This window comes from Azolla caroliniana, unplaced genomic scaffold, assembly GCF_043228905.1.
Source record: "Azolla caroliniana isolate FFs.n. ecotype wild unplaced genomic scaffold, voAzoCaro1.0.p SCAF_7, whole genome shotgun sequence".
Taxonomy (NCBI): Eukaryota; Viridiplantae; Streptophyta; class Polypodiopsida; order Salviniales; family Salviniaceae; genus Azolla; species Azolla caroliniana.
This window is the reverse complement of record NW_028230442.1, coordinates 6604821-6627055: the sequence shown is the minus strand read 5'-3', so window position 1 is coordinate 6627055 and position 22235 is coordinate 6604821. Positions and strand designations below refer to the sequence as shown.

General features: G+C 37.1%; 2 protein-coding genes across 6 annotated transcripts; one reads left to right on the top strand and one right to left on the bottom strand.

The window, feature by feature from the left end:
- Positions 1 to 1501: 1501 nt before the first annotated feature.
- Positions 1502 to 4840, top strand: LOC147861723 (uncharacterized). 4 transcript variants are annotated; one of them, XM_087322959.1, is made up of 8 exons: positions 1502 to 1668; positions 1984 to 2103; positions 2945 to 3011; positions 3149 to 3195; positions 3643 to 3730; positions 3815 to 3948; positions 4090 to 4188; positions 4698 to 4840. In XM_087322959.1, the coding sequence occupies exons 1-8, from the start codon at positions 1555 to 1557 to the stop codon at positions 4770 to 4772; spliced, it is 744 nt and encodes a 247-aa protein (XP_087179085.1). In that variant the 5' UTR covers positions 1502 to 1554; the 3' UTR covers positions 4773 to 4840. The 4 variants fall into 4 exon arrangements, with proteins under 4 accessions (XP_087179085.1, XP_087179086.1, XP_087179084.1 ...); XM_087322958.1 differs by having other exon boundaries at positions 1505 to 1654; positions 1961 to 2103; XM_087322957.1 differs by having other exon boundaries at positions 1505 to 1657; positions 1961 to 2103.
- Positions 4841 to 6093: 1253 nt separating this feature from the next.
- LOC147861722 (helicase-like transcription factor CHR28) lies at positions 6094 to 21022 on the bottom strand. 2 transcript variants are annotated; one of them, XM_087322008.1, is made up of 11 exons: positions 20854 to 21022; positions 20323 to 20362; positions 18110 to 19776; positions 17958 to 18035; positions 17787 to 17861; positions 16812 to 17688; positions 16328 to 16458; positions 14132 to 14353; positions 7524 to 8018; positions 7095 to 7304; positions 6094 to 6931 (listed from the first exon to the last, which is right to left on the bottom strand). In XM_087322008.1, exons 1-11 carry the CDS (start codon positions 20950 to 20952, stop codon positions 6827 to 6829), a joined length of 3999 nt encoding a protein of 1332 aa, XP_087178134.1. In that variant the 5' UTR covers positions 20953 to 21022; the 3' UTR covers positions 6094 to 6826. The 2 variants fall into 2 exon arrangements, with proteins under 2 accessions (XP_087178134.1, XP_087178135.1); XM_087322009.1 differs by having other exon boundaries at positions 18122 to 19776.
- Positions 21023 to 22235: the final 1213 nt, after the last annotated feature.

The following is a 22235-nucleotide window of genomic DNA, read 5'->3' as shown; positions in this document are numbered from 1 at the left end:
CCTACATGACTCTAATATACCATCTTCCACCATTATCAATCCTAGCATGGTCGTTCGATTAAATTGTGCATTTAGGCTTTCTTTTCCATCCCAATGTATTATCCTTGAAGATGCCAAAACGTCAGCTGCCAAGGAATTAATATCTTTTCTACACTCAAGGGGGCTCCAATGAAATAATTTCAAACATCGTTGCCAAGAAAGCACTAATTGTTGGACCATAATAGATTCTGAACATTTAAATGCACGGGTACTATTAACAACATGCCACCACGATGCTGTAATTATGGTTTTCCCATGGTATATACCAACCTTTTCCACAAAATAATGAATTATTTTTGCCCAAGGTTGGGTACCTATGCACATACCTTTCAACTGATTGAATCTTCGAGCCACCATATGATCTTCCAAATTTAGTAATGCAACTCCCCCTAACTGTTTTGGAGTACATATATTGTTCCATGATACCCAACTCATACCTAGTCTTGATTCTTTCTTCCACAATGTATATTTAAGTGAACGAGCTAATTGATCAAGTGATTTTAATGGCAAAAATTAAGAAATCATTGGAATCATCATAGCTTGTACCACTTTGAGACGAGTACTAAACGTCCATGCTTGAGACTTCCAATACATAAATTTGTCTAAAATGGTTCCCGATATCCAATTCAAACTTTGAGACGTTGAGATATCAACACCAATAGGGTAACCTAAGTGCCGACACACATTGCCTTGATCCAATATTTGGCCACACCATCCAAGATCAACCAAATCACTCTCAGTGCATCTAATGAGCACCGACTTTCGCATATTTATATTTAATCCCGACTGCCAATGCAAACACATTCCACACCTCCATGGCTTTTGCTATATTACGAGGTACCGCATTGAGAAATAAGAACGAATCATCGGCCAATGCATGAGCTATCAATTGTTTCCCTAATCGCAGAGCTAGTCCGACTATTTCCCCCCCCACATGTGGCCAACTCGTGCATCTTCACCAAAATCGGGTGTGTGGCAATCACAAATAACAATGGACTCAACGGGGCATCCTTGTCGAAGTGATATCGCCAATGGTATTGCCATAGACACTCCGCCATTTAACATAATGTGTGACACTGCACCTAATCCCACCAACAAGGTGATGCGAGACATCCTTTTCCCGAAACCCATATGGGATAAGAGTTGAGTAATAAAAGACCAACTTACATGATCATATGCCTTCTCGATTGAGTAATAAAAGACCAACTTACATGATCATATGCCTTCTCGATTGAGTAATAAAAGACCAACTTACATGATCATATGCCTTCTCTATTGAGTAATAAAAGACCAATTTACATGATCATAAGCCTTCTCGATTGAGTAATAAAAGACCAACTTACATGATCATATGCCTTCTCGATATCAAGTTGTATCATCGATATCGATATCGAGTTGTATGATTACAATTTGTTGTTGTTTGGATTCTTTTGCATAATCCACTTGCCATTTGCACATTCAAAAAAAAGGTTCTCTTCATCTCTCCATCTCTGTCTCTCTCTGTGCGGGTAAACGATGGAGACTAACAACACAAACAATCCGGTGGCAGAAGGATCAACAGTCCGAGCTCTCAGAGATATTCTCCACAGAGCCTCTCAAGCTTCACAAAAATCTTCTCCTTCTTCCAATGTAAAGACTCCCCTTCGCCTTATCTCATGATTAATTAACTCAGTTTGTTTTTTAAACCTTTGAAAATTAAAGACCTGCTTGCCATGTTTGCTTTTTTTCTTTTGAGTTATGATTAAGAAAGAGGAGGAAATGTTTTGATGTTTTCATTAAGAAGAAATGAATGGTTTTGATGTTCTCTTTTGAGCCCATTGAAGAAAGAAGTAATTATCTTATTCTACATCACCAAGAGCCTGTTATGGAAGATAAAATTTTCTTTTTACCTATGGATCCTTAAGAAAGATGAAAATTTGACATAATATTTCAAATTTGTTTCAGGTTCGAGTTGTTGCTGTAAGCAAGACTAAGCCTGTCTCAATGATTCAAGACGTCTATGATGCAGGCCATCGGCATTTTGGGGAGAATTATGTCCAAGAATTGCTTGAAAAGGCTCCTCAGGTAAATCCGGTTCTTTGGAATTTGCATTAACAATAAACATTCTACAGAACCTCTGTTTGATGCAGTTATGATAGACAACCTCTGTTTGATGAAAGAAACAATGTCAATCTGCAGTGAAATCTTAATGAAGAATGGTTTTAGGGTCACAAATTTCTGTTGTTATAGAAAATTATAAGTTACCCACAGTCATAAAACCATACATGCATATGATATTGCACAAAATAGTGTATATGTCATACAAGAGGTGCATGTCTGTCTGCTGATACAAAAAAATGTAGTACAATAATAGTAACAATGGAAAATGTTATGCTGATGTGATCTCGTGGTACAAGGATGGCGAGATATAGCCAAATGCCTATATCCTCTGGGTAGTAAAGTGATGAACTGGAACAAAAATTAGCTGTAGCTCTAGACCGTAATAATGGAGGATGCAGAATGAAATACATGGGTCAGTGTGGTGTAAAGGTGGCCCTCCTCAGGATATGTGACCATCTAAGCGATGCTTTCTAGGGCATTATGAGAGTATGTGGATCTGATCTCCTTGATTTTTCTTTGACGGAGTCTGAGATACATCAAGATTCATTAAAAATGAAATAGCATCTTCAAATTGATTAAAAAGTTTAAAGAATATAATCTCGCGTTAAAATACTTGTGTGAGAATTACATGATTATAAATTTAGATTGACACCCTTGCACTTAATGTTTATGCCTCTTCCTTTATTGTTGTCTCATCATAATCAATTTGAAGTCATAGGTGATAAATTTTGGTCCCTATTTTAAGCTGTTCTTCTTTGAGTTTTCCTATGCATGGGTTTAATATTTGGGAGCTGGATAACTGCAGCTTCCAAATGATATCAAATGGCATTTTATTGGTCATCTACAAAGTAACAAGGCAAAGGCACTTGTAGGTAAGTTTTATCTTTCTGCACATTCTGTAGTAAAAGTTGCCTATTAAAGTGTTACGGTTAGATTGTGTTAATATAAATCCTGAAACTGAATATTAAAAGCCAAAATTTGGTTCTGAACAAAAATTCTTGAAATGCAGCTGGAGTTCCTAATTTATTCATGGTGGAAACTGTTGATAATACCAAGGTAAGATTAGAAGTATCAACTTATAGAAGTGATTTACAAAAGGTGTTAGATTCACTGTTTCAGTGTAAGCATGCTTTCAGTTTCTGGATTGTGATACAACCCAGTTGATGCCGCAGTAAAATTTGTATCTATGGCTTGAGTTCTCTTGGAGTTTGAATCATATCTTTCAAAGTGTCTTTAAGGATGATAACAGTGAGATTTTAGAAAGGTTGATTTGTTCATACTTCGTGAATTTGTTTAACAATTCATTCAATGAAGAACTCCAAGGTTTACTCGTAGTATGGTGTTATTAGCATGGAAAGAAAAAGACCTTATGGAGAAATATATGTGATGTTAAGGTTCTACTGTGGTGGATAAAAAGTCCTTCAAATACATTATGCTGATGTAAAAAACATCAGTTTGAAGGTCTACCAAATTTCTGGCATCAACAAGTTTAATCTTTTGCAGGTTGCAAATAATCTTGATAAAGCTGTGGAAGGACTTGAAAGGCCTCCTCTGAATGTGCTTGTTCAAGTTAACACTAGTGGAGAGGAATGTAAGCCTCTTTCTGTATGCTATTCTTAGACTAGTATATTTTATTTGCCTCATATTTTAAAAATCATTTTATAACTTATTACAGCAAAGTATGGTGTAGAACCACCTGCGTGTTTAGACCTAGCAAAACATGTGAAGTTTCAATGTCCGCACTTGAAATTTTTGGGTTTGATGACCATTGGAATGCCTGACTATACTTCCTGTCCAGCAAACTTTAAGGTCACATTTTTCAATTGTGAAGGTTTCAATCAAGTTTTAAATAGAATGAAGTATACACATCAATCGAGTTTCAAATGGAAGGAAGTCAATAAATTAATCAAAATTTGAATCTTGTGTAGCATACTAAAACGAATGTTGCAGACATTATTTGAGTGCAGACAACAGGTATCTAAGGAGCTAGGGATTCCAGAAGAAGAGCTTGAACTCTCAATGGGTATGTCAGGGGACTTCGAGCAAGCGGTAAGTAATCATAGTTGTTATTAACAATCTTTCTGATATAGATTTGAAGTTTCACATTACACCGGAAGATGTGTTAAATTTTGTTTGATGTTTCACTCTTCATTCTGATGAAGTAGCAGTCCTTTATGAAATATGTGGACAGTTTGTTGTTGAAAATGTTGCCTGTTGTTTCCAAGTCAATTGTTATGTATGCATGCACGTAATAGTATACAAGTTTATATAGTATTATATATGTTCATATATAATATTATGTATGTATGCATATTTATAGGATGTACACATATGTACATATAAATACTTCTGTATATGCATGTTCGACATTTGCTCCTTTTTCAATACGTGTGACTTTTTGAGACATACCTAAATCTTGTGTATGTTTGGTATTGGTATATTTGCATATATATTTTGTACAAACACATGTATGTATGCATGTAAAACTCTATAGTAAGTGAATGAGATATGTATCCATTTGTAACATTTCTTTGAATCGAATGGCGCATGTTTTGCAGATTGAAATGGGAAGCACAAATGTCAGGATTGGGTCTACTATTTTTGGTTCTAGAGACTATACAAAAAAGAATTGATCATTTGTATGTTCAAGCTATAGAAACAAAACAATATAGAAATATATGTTTTGTCATTGCCCTAATATGGGAGCTGTCTTTATTATAATGTGTGCGTCTGCTCATTCGTCACGTATTGATGTAATCTTCTTGACAAAGTTGAAACTCTGTAGTAAGTGAATGAGTTACGATTCCATTTGTAACATTTCTTTTACTTGAAATGGTGCATGTTTTGCATATAATGGGAAGCACAAATGTTAGGATTGGGGCTACTATCTTTGGTCCCTGAGACCTCAAATAAGAATTGATCTTCTGTACGGTCAATGTATATAAGTAAAACAATATAGAAATATGTTTGACATTTCTCTAAAATTGGGGTCATCTTTACTGTAATGGATAAATATGCTGATTTGTCATGTGCTGATGCTTAATTCTTCACATTTGTAGTTCCGTATTTTGCTCTAGTAGAATAGGCTTTCCAGAAATTATTGTGCATTTAAAGCATTATGAAAGCATTATGAAAGCATTGCTTGTCTTCATGAGGGTATACACTTTCCTCATAGTATTATAGATCTACAAGGCTATATCGTTGAATTCTAAAATTCAAATATAGAAAGTGCAGCTGACTGACTGGCTTTTATCCAATGGTTTGCATTCTTTAGAGAACCATTCATGATTTTGTGTTTCCATTGAAATTTTGCAATGAAGTACTTTTCAATGTATCAAGACGTTCATAATTTGCTTTTGTTTCATTGAAATTTTGCAACAAAGTATTTTTCAATGTAAAAGTGTTCATAATTTTATATGCTTTCATTGAAATTTTGCAATGAAGCAATTTTGAATGGTTCATAATTTTATATGTTTTCATTGAAAATTTGCACTGTATGAAGCTATTATGCCTCGAAGGACTATGATAAATGAGTCTTGGTAGTAAAGCCCAGCCCAAGGTCAGCCATAAACTTATATAATGCAATAAATCTATCACAAGTTCATGCATATAATTGACATAATGAACAAATCTTCCTAGCAAAGCTCAGGGTTATAAACGCATTGGAGGCACTAAATCTATCACAAGTTTATACAATTCTGTTCTTGCATAATTCTTCTCCAATAACTTGGAAGGAAACCTTGTAAGCAAAAGGCATAGAGGACACCTTCGTCCAACAACTTATCCACTCTCCTTTATATTTCCACAAGCATGAGCATATGCATTCCTTTTGAAAACAATTCTGCTACGAGTATACCTTTCTGCAATTATGTCATTTTGTGCGCATATGCCTTCTTTCTGCATGTGAGTCATTCACACTAGTATGCATCATTTACCCCTGTTGACCAGTAAGCATTTGACAAAAATAAACTCATTAAAATAGGTAGCACAAAAGAGGATAAAAACGTACCTTCCAGGTATTGTTTTACAGCCCATGTGTTTGTCTCAAAGTAATTGAGCAACGAGACCATAGAAGAGAACAAATAATTTGTTAAGCATCCCAATATTGGTAATATGTGCAAGCTTGCTTTTCACATGGGTAAGCTAGCCTTTGGCTCAGAAAGGGTTGGCAATAACTAAAAGAATGGGCAGTTTGAACATACTATTTACTAAAATGTACAAACCACAGGCAAGGCATTTTAAAAAAGATGCTTGCTGCAGTAAGGTGTTTAATTATCGAAACAGGGCTTGATATATATATATATATATGAAATCATTGAGTCCACAACCTGGACAATTTGTAAGATCTTTGCAAAGCATTTTCAGACCGCTTGAGAGGTTTGACGGCTGTTGCAAGCATATCCCCATATTCACATGGTTTTCATTTCTGTATAGCAACATCCATAGCTCTGAAGATGTCTCCAGAAACACACCACAAATCCTGAATGTTTTGTTTCTTTCTGCATCTGAGGAAGAAATTCCCCAAGGTCGACAGCATTACATACATTCTATTTAACTTCTCTGCTAAATCTTGTCAGTACTCTGTTAAGTTGTCATGAAGATAAGCAAAGCCTTCAAAGGTTTTTGGCTGTTACTTAGCTAAGAGCAATAATCCCTGATTGGATATAGAAACTAAATTCAAACATGATCATGCCCTGAATAGGAAGCTCATTTCATCAACAGTTAAACGAGACTTTTGTTCAGTAGATGAATCCTCCCCAAAGGCCGAAGCTACCATCTGTCGTTTCTTATCCTGCAGCAACATGAAATATAAATTATACACATTGCAAGCTTTGATAATTCTTATAACATGTCCTTTTTTAGCATTTTATTATGCTTTATAACAGGGAAATTGTCTTCAAGATGAGTTATTTGTTTAAAATTTGAAAATTTGCAAAGCTGAACACATCAAAAACCTGTAATGCCAGTATTCGATCTTCAATTGTGTTCTTCACTGTAAACCGAGAAACGTGAACATCACGGGTCTGACCAATCCTATGAGCTCGATCTATAGCTTGATCTTCAGTAGTGGGGTTCCACCACACATCAATCAACAGTACATGAGAAGCTGTAACCATATTTAGACCTAAGCTGGCGGCCTTCAATGACATGATTATTACAGTAACCTGGAAGATTAATTAATATGTATGTTAAGTTCGCAAGCAAACTATAGAAAAACTCTAGTTTGAGATATGGTGAAATAATTTATAAAATGCAATCTTATTTTGAACTTAGGGTCTTCATCCTTTATACCTCTCTGCCATCTATGAAGAATATTAAACAAGAGTGGAATCAGAGTTGACTCATTTCAACAAATTCTGAAAATGGGATTTATAACCACTTACATCTGGGGATTGCTTAAAGTCGTAAAGGGCGCGATCACGTGCTTGAATGGACATGGTGCCATCAAGCCTCCTGTAGCTAAATCCCTCATTCTTTAAAGCGTGTTCTAGTAAGTCTAGCATACTAGTCCATTGTGAAAATACAATGGCCTTTTCTGTTCTCTTGACTGATGATCCAGACCCATCAAACTGATCAGCTGAACTAATTGCCGTTTCAAAGACCGGAAGAGCTCGCAACGTGTTTATAACAGCTCTGATCTTTGAAGACACCTCAATGTTCTTCAAGCAAGGTTGTGAAGGAGTATCAAAGGACGGTTCACGAAGCCTTTCACTAGATTCCTTCAAATCAGTATATGAAAATAATGTAGAAACAGTTAAAGCTGCCTGACATTTCGTATCTGGACAGCTAGCATTGTCATCATTTGACACTCTATCAAATATGCATTGTCTGCAGAAGACATGATAGCATGGTGTAATGACTGCATCTTCTGGAGCATCCTGGAAAAATTAGCACTTTCAATGGAAAATAAAATAGAAAGCTTTCTCTCTCTCTCTCAAAATAAAAATACAAATGGAGTATGGAATATCTCTTAGAGCATTCATGTGATGCTATGCAAAATGTAGTCAATGAGGAAAGGTTAATGGAACTACTAAGGAAGATGTAGAAAGATGCTGGAAGGACAAATATTACATTTGCAAAAATCAACCCTGAATATGGGATTCAATATATGGCAAGATGAGTACTAAACATTAACTCATTACCAATATGTGTATTAACCCTCACTCTCTTTTGCACTCGATCACATAAGCTAGGTATTAAAGTTGCATTATGCCATCCAAAAGCATAAAATATAAAGGCATGAAAGGACCTAGTAGAAGATGAATATACAAGCTTCCCATTGATGGAAAAGGTTGTCAAATAAATGCTTATGGTTCAAAAAAGTTCCTCACATTGACTTCCAAGACTCCATGGGAAGCAATAAAAAAGATCCATAAGACACAAACACAATTTTGTCTTCTGGTTTGCTGCAATATATGGAAAAATGGTTTGGAAGATGGGATGCAATACACTTGCTTCATAATGCATCAATAGATTCCCTTGTGAATGAGGCCATTGTGCAACGCAAATGTATCATTCCATGTGAAAAATTTGGAGCCTCACTCTTTACATATGTCACACCTAATTATGAAACCATGTTCTTCGCCGAACGAGGAAATCTCACACATCAATACAAGACCCCATCTAGTTGTTTGCCATCCGAACCGTTGCCTACATGTAGTTTAGCTAAAGCTCACTACGATGTGATACAAGGAGTTGGGGTACAACTGATGAGAGTAATAGACTACACACTTTTCCCTAAACAGGTTCAAGAGTTTTGAGCATGACACTTGGATACAATGCTTTGCCTTTGACCACATTCATCTATGCTTTTCATACATCTCCGACCAAACCCAATCCTTGCCCGAATTTCTCGTAGGTCATATTTGACCCAATCCTTGCACGAATTTCTCACAATCATAGTGTGCACTCTCGATTGCAACGTTCATTAACAAAGTTCTTGAAAATCAAGACTCGTTATTCACTTTCACATGTATTACATGAAAATTTTATATTTTTGATCTCATAGGTCATATTTGATCTCATAGGTCATATTTGACCTCCACAGACAATAATTAAATCTATCTATCTCTTTGTGCAATGTCTGCTTAATCTGTAGGTTCTTGTCCTCTGTGTTTTCTGAATGTCTGCCTACTCTCAAAGTTTTTGTCCACTATGTTTAGTGCAATGTCTACCTAATCTCAGAGTTCTTGTCCTCTACATTTTCTGAAATGTTTGTGAAATCTCAGATGACATTAAAACAGCCTTAAAAGAAGAAATTCAAAAGGAGATAGAGAAACAAAAAAGGAGTTCTATGCTTCTCTCAAGATGGAGTTATAAGAAGCCATAGAAAAAGACATCATAAGTCTTGTGAAGAAATTGAACTTAGAGTTAAGTACCTAAAGGATAGTATATCCTCCAATGAGGTTGAACATTTACCTATTAAAGTTGATTCTCAGAAAGGACAAGAAAGAGCAGAAAAATGCATCTCCATAGTTAAAGCCAACGCATATAAGGAAATGCAAACATGGGCAGAGATGGTCAAAGATGCCAAAGCTCAAGTTGAGCATGCTGACAAAGACATTAAAGCAAACACTCCGTGAATAGAGTTCATGGAAAAGCAAAAAGGAACATTGGTGTATAAGATGTATAAGAATCTTGTAACAAAGATCGGGGCATTGGATATTTCATTTGCTTCAGTATAGAGGGTGGGAAGAGACGATTCTAGACCTAACGCCATGATTATAAGCTTCATGGATATGGAAAAGCGAAAAAAATCCTGTCAGAGAGAAGGTTACTCAACTTCTCAAGGGCGACAATATATTTCGATGACAATCTCACTCTAGCTCAAGCAGCACATCACAAAGAAAACATGCCACGAGTGCTCGATGCAAGAAAGGAAGGAAAATGGGTTGTCTATAGAGATGGGAAGGTCATTATTGCAAAGAAAAGAGCCGCATCACGATCTACAAGAGACATTGTGCATGACCGACCATATGGAATTGTAATGGCTGTCTAAGGACAGAGATGCTGGGCATTTGGAAAATGGGTTGTTTATTGCAATGAAGAGAGCCGCATCACGATCTACAAGAGACATTGTGCATGGCAATATGGAATTGCAAGTGACATTGTGCATGACAATATGGAATTGCAATGGCTGTTTAAGGACAGATGGTGGGCATTTCGAAAATATCATCAAGAACATAGATGCATTGCTAGTAGACTTCCCAGTGTACAAGGATATAGACGGGGGTCAATATGTCATCCCCAACCACAGATACTAGGAAGCACTATAGGAGTAGCTATGTTGTACAAAAAGGAGCTCCATGATAGAGTGCATACTGTGCATAAGGATATAAATGTGTGGCACATGTAGATACAAATCAAAAGAGGGGACCTACAGGAACATTAAATTGCAATTGGCTACTGTTCAGTTGCCTATCTGAGGTTTGCACCTCAAGGAGAATAACCAAATATACCATTATATGATGATATCATAAGATTCACTGCTGTAGAGGATTAATACTGTTAAGACACTCCAACACCTGAACTAAGGATGAACAAACAACTATATTTGACACCAGCAAGGCTATGTATGGAGAAGTTACAGTAAAAGTTGGTGTAAAGTGACAAGCTCAAGATTGAGTGAAGTAACAGAATATGGCAAACACTTTCTAGTCTTGGGAAGTGCACATGGATATGTGATATATGATGGTTTTTCACAATGGCCCAGTTCAGATGCTTTGACTTGTTGGAACCCAAAAGGAGGTGCAAGCACAGTTGATTACCTGATGGAATCTCCATCTCTTATACTGGCCTATTGGCTTAGCAGCAGATCATGCATAGATAGGCTTTGAGGTGAAGGATGGATGCACAAGGGATGTATATGCTAAGAGGAGAGTGGGCTGGCTAAATACCAATTTACTCAAGAGACAATTGATGTGTATAGTTGTGGAGCATATAATGGCATGCTAGATTTGGATCCTTTTCACACACCTAGATGAAGTTACACAAGGGTTGTCAAAGACATTGCATAAAGCAGCCACAAATGCCTTTTCCCACACAATGGGCAATGCCCCAAACTTGGTACCCATACAAAATAGTTGGTATGATGAGGAATGTCATGATGCAAGGATATGCTTGCAGTGGGAAGTAACGCATGGTATTTATACACTAAAACAAGCAAAGGGAAACCTTCCAATGCCTTGTGAGGAAGAAGAGATTGTATTTAGCTAAATTTGAAGATCATGTGTATTGCTCGTTCCTAGGACAAGAAAGAAAAAGAGCATGGAAAATGTTTAATGAGAGGCAACCTACCACACACCTGACTCACCTCAGGTATGACATGAATATGCAAAGGTACTGACCTTGGTGTCCCTATAGATATGCAATGGGGAATCTATACACTGTATGAATCCATGTTGGGAAAAGTGTGGTCTCCGAATGGTTTGTTACAGGCTGTGGCTAGCACAATTGGAGTAAAACAAGGATGCCCACTATCACCCACTCTCTTCGGTCTCTGTATAGATGAGAGATTCAAAGGTTCGAGAGCATGCATAGTGGTACCTAGAGAGATTCAAGGGTTCGAGAGCATGGATAGTGTGTATAGCCATACAAATATTATTATATGATGATGATATTGTGCTGATTTTTGACTTTCCGGAGGAACTACAAAGACATCTAAAAGCATTAAAAATATTTTTGTATGGACAAAGGTTTGCTGATAAACATTGATAAAACTAAAATGACGGTGATTAACACCACTCATGTATGGGTAACCAGATTTCTTCTTGGGCGCGGAAAAGGTGGCATACATATGCTCCTACACATACCTAGGAGTAACTTTTACACGGCCTAGGTTCTCGTTAAGGAAGACTGCTTGTGCCTGACTCTATCATGTATATACAGTCCTTGGTGGTCTCGAAAGACAATGTGCACATTTGCACTATTTGATACACTTGTGACACTAACTCTTCTCTATGGAGTAGAAACATGGGGTCGAGTGTTGGCAAGGCAAATAACTGGAAAGATTTAGAGAGACCTTTGGCCTCAATGACTGCCCACACAATAAGGAAGAAAGCATTGGTGCCCCATGATATAATCTGGGTAGAGATGGGTGCAACCCCTATAATCATTGAGGCATTATTCCAATCAATGACCTGTATACAACGGCTTTGGGAGCCCCTATAATCATTGACGCATTATTTCAATTAGTGACCTGTATCCAACAGCTTTGGGAGCTCCCTAAATGAAGGTACTCAAGGTTGGCACTTATGTCATCAAAACAACTTGTTGAACACGGAGACGTTCATTGTTGGTATGCTGAAATGCAACAATAGGTTGACCCACATGGCATTAGCATTGATGTACTAGCCCCGTTAAAATATAGCTTGGATTGTTTCCATCTAAACATGAACAAAGTGGAAAAGAATAGTGTGGTCCGAACTGATATTATTAACTTCAAAAACAAGATAACATGGATCAGCCCCAAAATATCATTTGGTAGGAAGATGGCTTGCGGAAAATGGATTTATCATCAGGCCATCTTATACAGATATAAATCTATCCTATACACTGCATAGTGTGATAAGGCAACTGTGAGGTACGCAGTAGAGATTGTGGTACGCAGATATACATGAATAACTCTAGATGAAAGAATTTGCAAACAGTGTCATCAAGGAGTGGATATGTTGAAATAAGAGGGAGATACCATTGCCTCTTTAAGCAAGGCTTTGGCCCACAATGCTAGGTAATGGAATATGAGAACAAATGGTGCTTGGGGCTTTTCTTGCTAGAACTCAAGAGACACAGGGAGAAGTTATTGACAGACATCAATAAAGCCACACAAGCTCATGAACAAAGAACAATCAAAACTTTCTTTAGCCCCATCACTCTTACTCATGTTACAAGTCAATCAAGGGCTACACAAATGGGCTTCCAACCAGGACATAACAATGCGGTTACAACAGAACAGGCAATAGCAATTTGTCGTGCACATAGACCCTGGCTTCATGGACTACGATCTCACCACCCTTGACATCGACAGATAAAGGCCATCACCTCCCACCATTGCAGGTGCTTCTCTCCCTTTGGAGACCTTTACTTTCATAAAGTTTTATGGGAAATCCTTTAGAAATCCACGGCAACACATAAGCATCTATATCCTTGCATTTCATGTTCCATCATGTAACGAAAAGGCCTTGTCCTCTGGCTGGTGAATGCATTCCATTTCGAAAAATTGAAAATTGAAAATAAACAATAATGTTTTTTTCTTGTGGTGGGAAATAGTGCTAGCCTGCTGAATGAAGCAAAATCTCTATATAAAAAATAATTTGTTTTTTAATCAAATTTTTAGAGGGTTTGTTTGGCCTCAAATTGTAAGGGGCTATTATTTCATTGGGTATATTGTTATTTTGTCACATATGTGTGGGTGAAACCAACATAGGCAGGATCATGAGAACATTGGTTGCCCCTCGTATTTCAAAACTAGGAAACAGAATCAGATTAGGATTGCAGCAAAAGCATGCGAAATGAATAGAATACAATTCAGATGGTTGCAAATAAAAACCCTAAACCCTGTCCCCCAATTTGTGTAATTGTACATAGAATGTACGGGTATAGTATTCATGGGTATGGCACAGATGGGCCAGGGATGATGTGTCTTTGATAGTCATGGATGGGTCTCAGATGGGAATGCATGGATGGATCATGCTAAAAAAAAACTTTTAAAACCTCGCCAATCTTGGTCAAAATTCATCCTGATGCAAAAACACTCACCACGAGCCCACCAAAAGCAATTCCCAACATGCACAAAAATGACATCTATATAAAGGCCTACTTGAAAAGAAAAAAGGACAGCTCACCAAAATATGCTAGATAATGAACACCATTCCCTAAATTTTCATATAGGCATGCTATCCTCCACAGAGAAGAAAATAATAATCTTAAATGTCTCCCAATATAGTCATATTATAGAATGATAATATCTAGAAATGTATGAAGGATAGCTTACCGAGCATATTCCACATGTGTCACAATTTCTTTCTAAAACTGATAGAAGAGATGCCCGCTTTTCTTCAGATAATTTTCCTGCAAAATCTCGACTAGCACTCTCTACTGTGTCAGAAAAGTCCCCTTTCACGAGACGAGGATGATCACATGCTTGACGGAGCCGCAACAGCATCCACAAAATATTCACATAATTGCTTTGCACTGTTCCTGCTGCAGCATACATCTACCAACATTGAAAATACAAAGGTAAGTTTGATTAACAACTTGAAGAGAAACCCTAATACTTATTACAACTACATCATTCATCAAGATAGTGTATTTAAAGAGATAACAGTCGGTGTATTTCAAAAGTCAGACATCTTTTAAGAAAGATATATTAACATCTTTGAAGAGAGGCCAAAACAGCCTATGAGATCGAAAGAGAGGATACAACCAAAATTGTATCATCACCTTTGAGAACCGCCAACAAAAATAATTATTACAACTTATAATGTTGTCTCATCTTTTAGAAGAAACCAAAAATATAACAAAATTAGTAAAAAACTTCTACTCTAAAGATATCCAACATGGGCCGATCCGAGATGGTGAGGTTTCTGAAGCCAGAGAAACACCTTTGATGTTGGGTCATAATAGCCTTGAAATGTCGATAATAAGGATGATGGGTAGCCATGGTTCAGATGGACCAGATGGATAAGGCCTATGATAAGCTGTTATTGCCTGCTTTGTTTGACGCCCTATTTGTATAGCCCTTGTTAACTTGCTGCCTATTAAGGCTGTGAAGGTTCTTTATTGATGAGTTTTTGTGGCTGTATTTTGTACATTTATAAATTATAATAAATGTGACCAGGAATGCTTATGCACATGTTTTATGGAAATGAGAATTATATACTTACAAGAAATTTGTGGCATAGGAATGATCAGAGTGACCATGTCATTGTCAAAAACAGACGAAAACATTTACTACAAACAGATCTATGGAGAACAATATATGTAATTTTTATGTATCGACATATCGTCATCGTCATCTGCCAAAGTGATTCATGCAAAAAACATGACGGCAGATGAAACCCTTAAGGTGCTGCTCAATATGAACACATCAAAAAGCAGCCCTATGCCAATGTTAGTATGGCAAACAAACTGAATTCTGATGCATGGATGACAATGTGAGTGAGTGCACGCGTGTGTATATAGAATTTAGATATAGGATATAGATATGTATTTATCCTCACCACCTTTTATCAAATTAATTTGCGTAAAAACTAATCAAAGACAAGTACAGTCTTGAGAGTGACCTTAAAATTGTGTCAGTCTGCCAAAAATGTGTCAATGTTTAAGATTTGCAGAAGCATAATGGCAAATGTGTTTAACTAAAAAAAATGCAAAACTTCCAATATGGATAATATAAAAATCAATCAACAATGGAGCTCTGAAACAGTAACCTTCGTCTCAAAAATATGAAGATTTAATAAAAAATCTAGTGATAATGTAACCCACGCACAGAATTCAGCACTGCAAGGAATTGCTGCATTCATCATAGCATTGTCAATTAAAGAGACCCCAACTATGGATGCATTTGCTCACAATTGTAGAAAGATTAGGACACAAATGAAGACAGATATAATTAAACCTATTTTTTGTATATTAATATGAAATCATTCCTTTCTTGTCTTCTATATTTACACATATAAACTCATAAAGAAATTATACAATGTATCTAGATATTGTGGTTCTGTAAGTTTCAACTTCTTAAATCTTCCTCAAAACAAACAAAGAGTAATAAGTTACAATATACTATCGAAGAAAAGAAAACTGCCAAACATGAAGGAAAAACAATAAAAGATGATCATGGATTCTGTCCACAGCATGGCTTCAATCCCATATGAAATGATTGAAAAAACATGAGATTTCTTACTCGCACACCTAGGCCCACTCCTAGACTCCTATTCATGAGGTATGTCTCTCTTTGCTTGTGCTTTTACTAGGTTGTTCATAAATGAAGTTATTATGATAAATAAACAAGGTTACTGTGATAATAACCGTTTTGCACTTCTTCACGAGGGAATACTTTTACTAGATTGTTCATAAATGAAGTTATCATGATTAAAAAACGAGGTTACTGTCATAATAACTGTTGGTATTTCTTCATGAGAGAACTATGTTATGTTCACAAAAGGAAAAAGTCTTCCACATGACCAACCTGGAACTGTTTGCGTGATTGTACTTCAAGGTTAGTATAGAAATCTCGCTCTTCTGGAGTGAAATCCACCTGCTCCAGCTTCACTTTCTTCTTAGGTAAATTGATGATTGGTTCACCATCTATTTGAGTTGCTGAAGAAAAATGATCATGTTAGATCTGAAGTATTACAATGTGTGAATACGAGCAGAAGATTAAGACACAAGCTGCAAAATGAGGACATGGACTAAAAGATTTTTATTTCGAAATTTGACAACCCATACTTTCACTCAATAAGTAGGAATACTATCAATTTCATATTAAGCAAACATGTTAAAGATAACCAATTCAAGAAATTAAAAGTGTTTTGATTCTAGTAGCAAATGACATTCTCTTGATGATATTAATCACTTTACAACAGATAAAATGAGTGCCTTAAACAGGTCACCAAAATTGGCATACTTCTTGCTCAAATCACCTATGCAAAACCTGATATTACAATTCTCACCTTTTGTTCGGCGCAGCAGAATGGTTTGCAAAACACTCTGCAGTTTCTGGTAGCCAGAACTGGGATTTCTTGATATGGGATCTTTAATTTCATATCGAAATGACTTGTAAATGCCATATTTTTCATGTCTAAGGAATCTAAAGTAGCTGTAAAGATCATCAATCGTGTTTTGTATAGGCGTTCCTGATAGACACCATCTCCGCTTTGCCCTGAGGCCCCAACATGCACGAGCAGCCTGGGTCCGACGATTTTTTATACTCTGTGCTTCATCCAATACTACTCTAAACCAAGCCACTTTGGCTAATGGCCCTCCTCTTGTATCATCATAAGCATCCAAATCTCCCTTTCTTCCTTTTCCTTTCACTTTCTTCCTGCTCGGAGGGAGGGTTTTCTCTCCTATTAGGCCATACTGTGTTGGATTCCTATCATCTGCCACTTCCTTTTCTTCGGGCAATGGGATCTTGGGAACCTCTAAACTAACAATCGAATATGTTGTCAGAACTACATCGTGCTTAGCAAGCTCATGTAAATTCTTTACTCTGTTATTTCCATGATATATATGCACAGACAATAGATCATCTACCACCTTCTCTTTCAGTTCTTGTGCCCACTGCCTCAAAACACTTGTTGGACAGACAACCAAAGTTCCAGCAGCAGGCCTCCCTTTAATTCCTGATGTAGATGGCTCTACAAATTTGTTTTCTGATGTGGATTTCCACTCTGACTGATTTATACAGGGAGAATCATCATCATCATCATCAAGATCAACAGTTAATGCTTCGTTGCACAATTGTTTTGATTGATCCAGAGAATTACTGGGGGCTGGTGGCTTGGCTTTCAATATTAGTGCAATAGTCGAGACTGTCTTGCCAAGCCCCTATATCAATAACAGAAAAAAACATGTATAACTGTCAGCAATACAAAGAATTACAGAATCATCGTCCAAAACTTGCAATTATATGTGACAGTAAAAACCTGATCATCTGCCAAAATCCCACCAGCACAATCAGTTCCTCGTTCTCTTTTCTCCATCCATGCAACTGCTATCCTCTGTGCCAGGAAAGACAAGAAATAATAGACTCAGCATAAGAGGAATTCCGTGGATAACAAACATTAAAATTGTGTGTACCAGTTCTCAAATAGTACCTGGTGCTTAAGAAGTGGAACAGTCAAGACTCCATCATCAGGATAAGGTTCATCTTTCAGTGTCCTACCATCAAGAGCCTGATAATAGAATCCTTTATGAGAGTTGAGACCATGTAATACTTTTAGTTCATGTTGCAACAAACATTACATACCATCATGTCTACCTGCAGAAATTTCTTCGATGAATTGTCCGCAAGATTATCCTTGGGCAAGATTGCATGAGACAAAAATGAAGAAGGTAAATTATTTGATGCTAACCCACCATTCTGTAATGCAACAGTAGGAAATATGTTTGAAGTTGCACCAGAATTACTACAAACACTTTGCATAGGCATAGCTATTTTATTACTGCTTGGATTTGTTCCCTCATAAGGAAGATCCAAACAACGGGGTTCTGTCTTCACAGCTCGTATGGATGAACTCGGATGCATACAGAAACTGTTTAGGCTATTCCACTGATTAAACCCATCCTTAGCTGCATCCCTCAAACACAATGCCTTAGACGGTTTTGCATAAGCATCCATGAAGGCCGGCAATGTTCTCTTCCCATGTAATCTTCCCTGGCTATGAGTGAATTCCTCCTCACAATCACTATCAGAGTCACTGTCAGATATGAGGTCCACAACAGGCACATTCCCGCGAGCAATATCTTCATTGACAAGTTGTAAAGCTTCCGTAGTTGTACTGGATGCATTGCTCTTCGAGTCTTCAGGAACCTGTATACATCCATCTTCATCTGCTACAAAAGACTCATCATGGTGCTTTATCTTTTCATACTCATGGTTGAAATCAAGGTCAGTATATGTAAGGTTGTGTCTACTATTTTCACATTCATGGTTGAGGTCAAGGAAATTCAGAACCATGCCACTAGAAAGGCCTTCACCAACTTTTTGTAAGGGGGCTGTGATTGGACTGGATGCATTGCTCTTTGAATCTTCTGGAGCACGTGTAGTGAAATCTTCATTTGCCGAAAACACATCCTTGGGTGAATCATATGCAAGTGGCTGCTTTATGTTTGCAAACTCATAATCCAAATCATGGGTGGCATGGTTACCCTTCGAAATCTTCAATTCATGCTCTGTGTCCTCTTGAAATACAGGGGAAATATGGACATCAGACCCCCATTGAAACTTTCTAGCTGGGGCAAGTTCTCCCTTCAAAACCTTTGCATCATACTTTGAATCCTCACTTGGTCGTGAAGAAATATGGTGACTTGAAACCCATTGAAGTTCTCTGGCCCAAGAAAGCTCACTCTTTGATTCATGCTTGGAATTTTCTTCAAAGCAGGGAGAAACATGCTCACTAGACACATGAGGAAACTCCTTGGTCATGGTGTGCTTGCTCTTTAAAGCCTTCAAATAATTTGAATCCTCCCCAAAACCAGGAGAAATATGGTTATTGGAAACCAGTGAGAGTTGATCATTATTAAAAATAAGATTCAGATCATGCTTTGAATCATCCCCTAATTCAGGAGAAATATGTTCATAAAGAACCTTTGGAGAGTGCTCGCCCTTCAAAATAACATTCAAATCATGCTTTGAGTTCTCTCCAAATCCAGAAGAAATATCATCGCCGATCTGTGGAGAGTGCTTGATCTTTGAAACAACATTCAAATCATGATTTGCATCCTCAACAAATCCAGTGGAAATATGATCATTGGAACCCCATTGAATATCTGAAGCTAATTCATGATTAGCATTGAAAATGGACGCTTCTGATGAGTTTCCACTTGCATCAGATGATTCTGGGGACTCCTGACAAACCCTAGGTAAAATATTCGCAATACCTTGTTTTCCTCCACTAGCCTGAGATTTGCAATCTGAAAAGGCAATATGAAGTACCTAAGTGAGAGGATATGCAAAACCACAAAGGCCCACACAGCTGTTCTCACTATTACTTCTTTGACATGATGAAAATTGAAACAACACAAATCGACATATATGAAATTTTCTGTTTTCATCCATTAACCTCTGCTTTGCAATCCGATAACATAATATATAGAATACCTAAGATGAAGGATATAAAAACCAATGAAGACCCATAAAACTGTTTTCATTGCTTCTTCAACTTAATGAGGCTTCGAAATAAAAGAGAAACACAAACTGTAAATTGTTTTACTGCTTCAACACACTGTAAAAGCAGAAAACAAATGCAATTTTTCTTTAACGAAAAGACACGTACATCCACAAACCTGTCTTTCCCAACACTTAATCAACAGTCGTGATAGTTGGGAAATAATGACAGAACACATAGAACATAAAATAAACAACCCACCCACCATAAATTTATCTTTTTCCACTACTTCTTCTACATAATGAAAATTTGAAGAAAAAACATAGTAAAATATTGAAATACGTTCACTTACCTTCAAGACCCAAGGGAGAACAAGGATGCATTGCCGGAATCTGCGGACATAAAACCAAAAATGTAAGAGGCTGTTTGACTTTGCATATGGTAAAAGGAAATTTGTTATCATAGAAATACAAACAAAATAGTATAGGAAACGTACAGCTAAGTACATAAAAACACATGTGGACATGCAGATTGGGATAGAAAATGCATGCATATTGGGATGAAAATAAACGGTGATTTGCAATAGGAAACACACAGATTGGTATAGAAATCATATACATTGACACAGGAAACACGGACTGATATAGGAAACAAGCAGATTAGTATGTAACACACACATTACTATAGTCTATAGAATAGGAAAATATTGAGTTTCGACTAGGAAACACACAGATATGTTAGCATAGAAGGACATCCAGATCTCCCTGAAGAACCCTAAAAAACAGAAAATACGAGGAAAGATATATAGAAAAGAGAAAATTACTCCGAGAGACGCACACAAACACAAACACAAACACACATAGGAACAACAGCGCGAAATTACCATGTTGATGTCAGGAGGCTCTTGCATGATATCAAAGAAGAGGTCAAAATCCATGGTTGTGCGATCTTCGTAGTGCGAGGAGAGATCCTGTGTCTCCATCGCCGGAAGAAGAAAAGAAACAGAGAGGCGAAGAAGAAGAAGAACAGGAAGATGAGAAAGAAAAGGAAGAACGAAAAACCAAAGGAATCAGAAGAAAAGAAAATGAAAAGAAATGGAAAACCAAACCCAGAAACAGAGGAAAAAGTAAAAGCCAGAGAAAACAAAGGAGATATAAAAAGAGAACATGTACATGTGTATATGTATATGTATGTATGTATAAAATGTATGTATTGGTATTGGATTTGCTCCTCTCTCATATGAGTCACTCATTAAGATTGTTAGGACTCCTCTTAAGACCCATTCATTTATGTACATACATATATATAATAAATCCATACTCCATTGGGGGACCGATGGATCAATATATATATATATATATCTCTTTTCTTATGTCCACACAAGAGACGAGACCAATTGTGATCTTTGAGATCGTCGACAGTAGCCTAACCTAACCGCCCATCCCAAGTCTTGAACTTTCATCCTCTCAAATGGTTATGACTTTTTTGATCGCACAATTGTAAACCACCATGCCAGCAAGCCAAGAATGCAATTATGGATTATTTGACCATACAACAGATTAAGCTTTCATCTGTAACGGTTAGGCGCCGCCATGCATGCATTTTGTAACTGCCCATTTGGACCTCTATATAAGTGGAGCGCTTGCCCGCCAAATAGGGAGGAAGAGGTTCGAGGTGGGAAGCACAATTAGAAGTTGAACAGCTTTTCCTCCACTTGCCTTGCCCCTGCTCCGCCACACTCCACGCACCTTGGAGTCGCACATTTCGCTTTGTGTTCAAATACACACATTTTCTTGTCTATCTCAACACGGTTTTTTTGTTTTGCCCATCACCTCATTTATGCATGTTTTTCTACAGGTGGATCAATCGAGGTTTGCTTTGTTTGTCTCGTTGTTAGTCACAAGAAGTCAAATTCAACTTTGATCCTTTTTTTTTGCCTCATGTATAGCTTGACACTCTTATGGGTTGTTTGAACATAGTTCTCGTTGTTGCATCTTGACATCATTCACATATATATCCACATATACATTGATTTTGCTTCCCTATGTTCTCTATGATTCTTGGCTTGCACATAGTTTATTGGTGCATTGATTTGGGTTTGTTATGTTGCATAAGCGAAGCCGTCCTCATGTAGTTTGGATTATTATTAGCCTCTTGCTTCTTAGAGTTTGGAATTGAAGCTAGTGAACCTTTAATTTTATCTCTTTCATAAAGGCAATCTATTGGTTTTAGAAACATACTTTGAAAAGTTTATTGTGATGCCTA

Bases quoted from the DNA above. Each gene is read 5' to 3' on its own strand.
- LOC147861723 (XM_087322957.1), top strand. From the start codon at position 1,555: ATGGAGACTAACAACACAAACAATCCGGTGGCAGAAGGATCAACAGTC. The intron at 1,658-1,960 runs CTTCTTCCAATG...TGAAAATTTGAC, and splicing joins AGCTTCACAAAAATCTTCTC to ATAATATTTCAAATTTGTTT. The intron at 2,104-2,944 runs GTAAATCCGGTT...GGATAACTGCAG, and splicing joins TGCTTGAAAAGGCTCCTCAG to CTTCCAAATGATATCAAATG.
- LOC147861722 (XM_087322008.1), bottom strand. From the start codon at position 20,952: ATGGAGACACAGGATCTCTCCTCGCACTACGAAGATCGCACAACCATG. The intron at 18,036-18,109 runs GTATGTAATGTT...TTCTATTATCAG, and splicing joins TTCTGCAGGTAGACATGATG to GCTCTTGATGGTAGGACACT. The intron at 17,862-17,957 runs GTACTATTTGAG...TTCCTGGCACAG, and splicing joins TTCCACTTCTTAAGCACCAG to AGGATAGCAGTTGCATGGAT.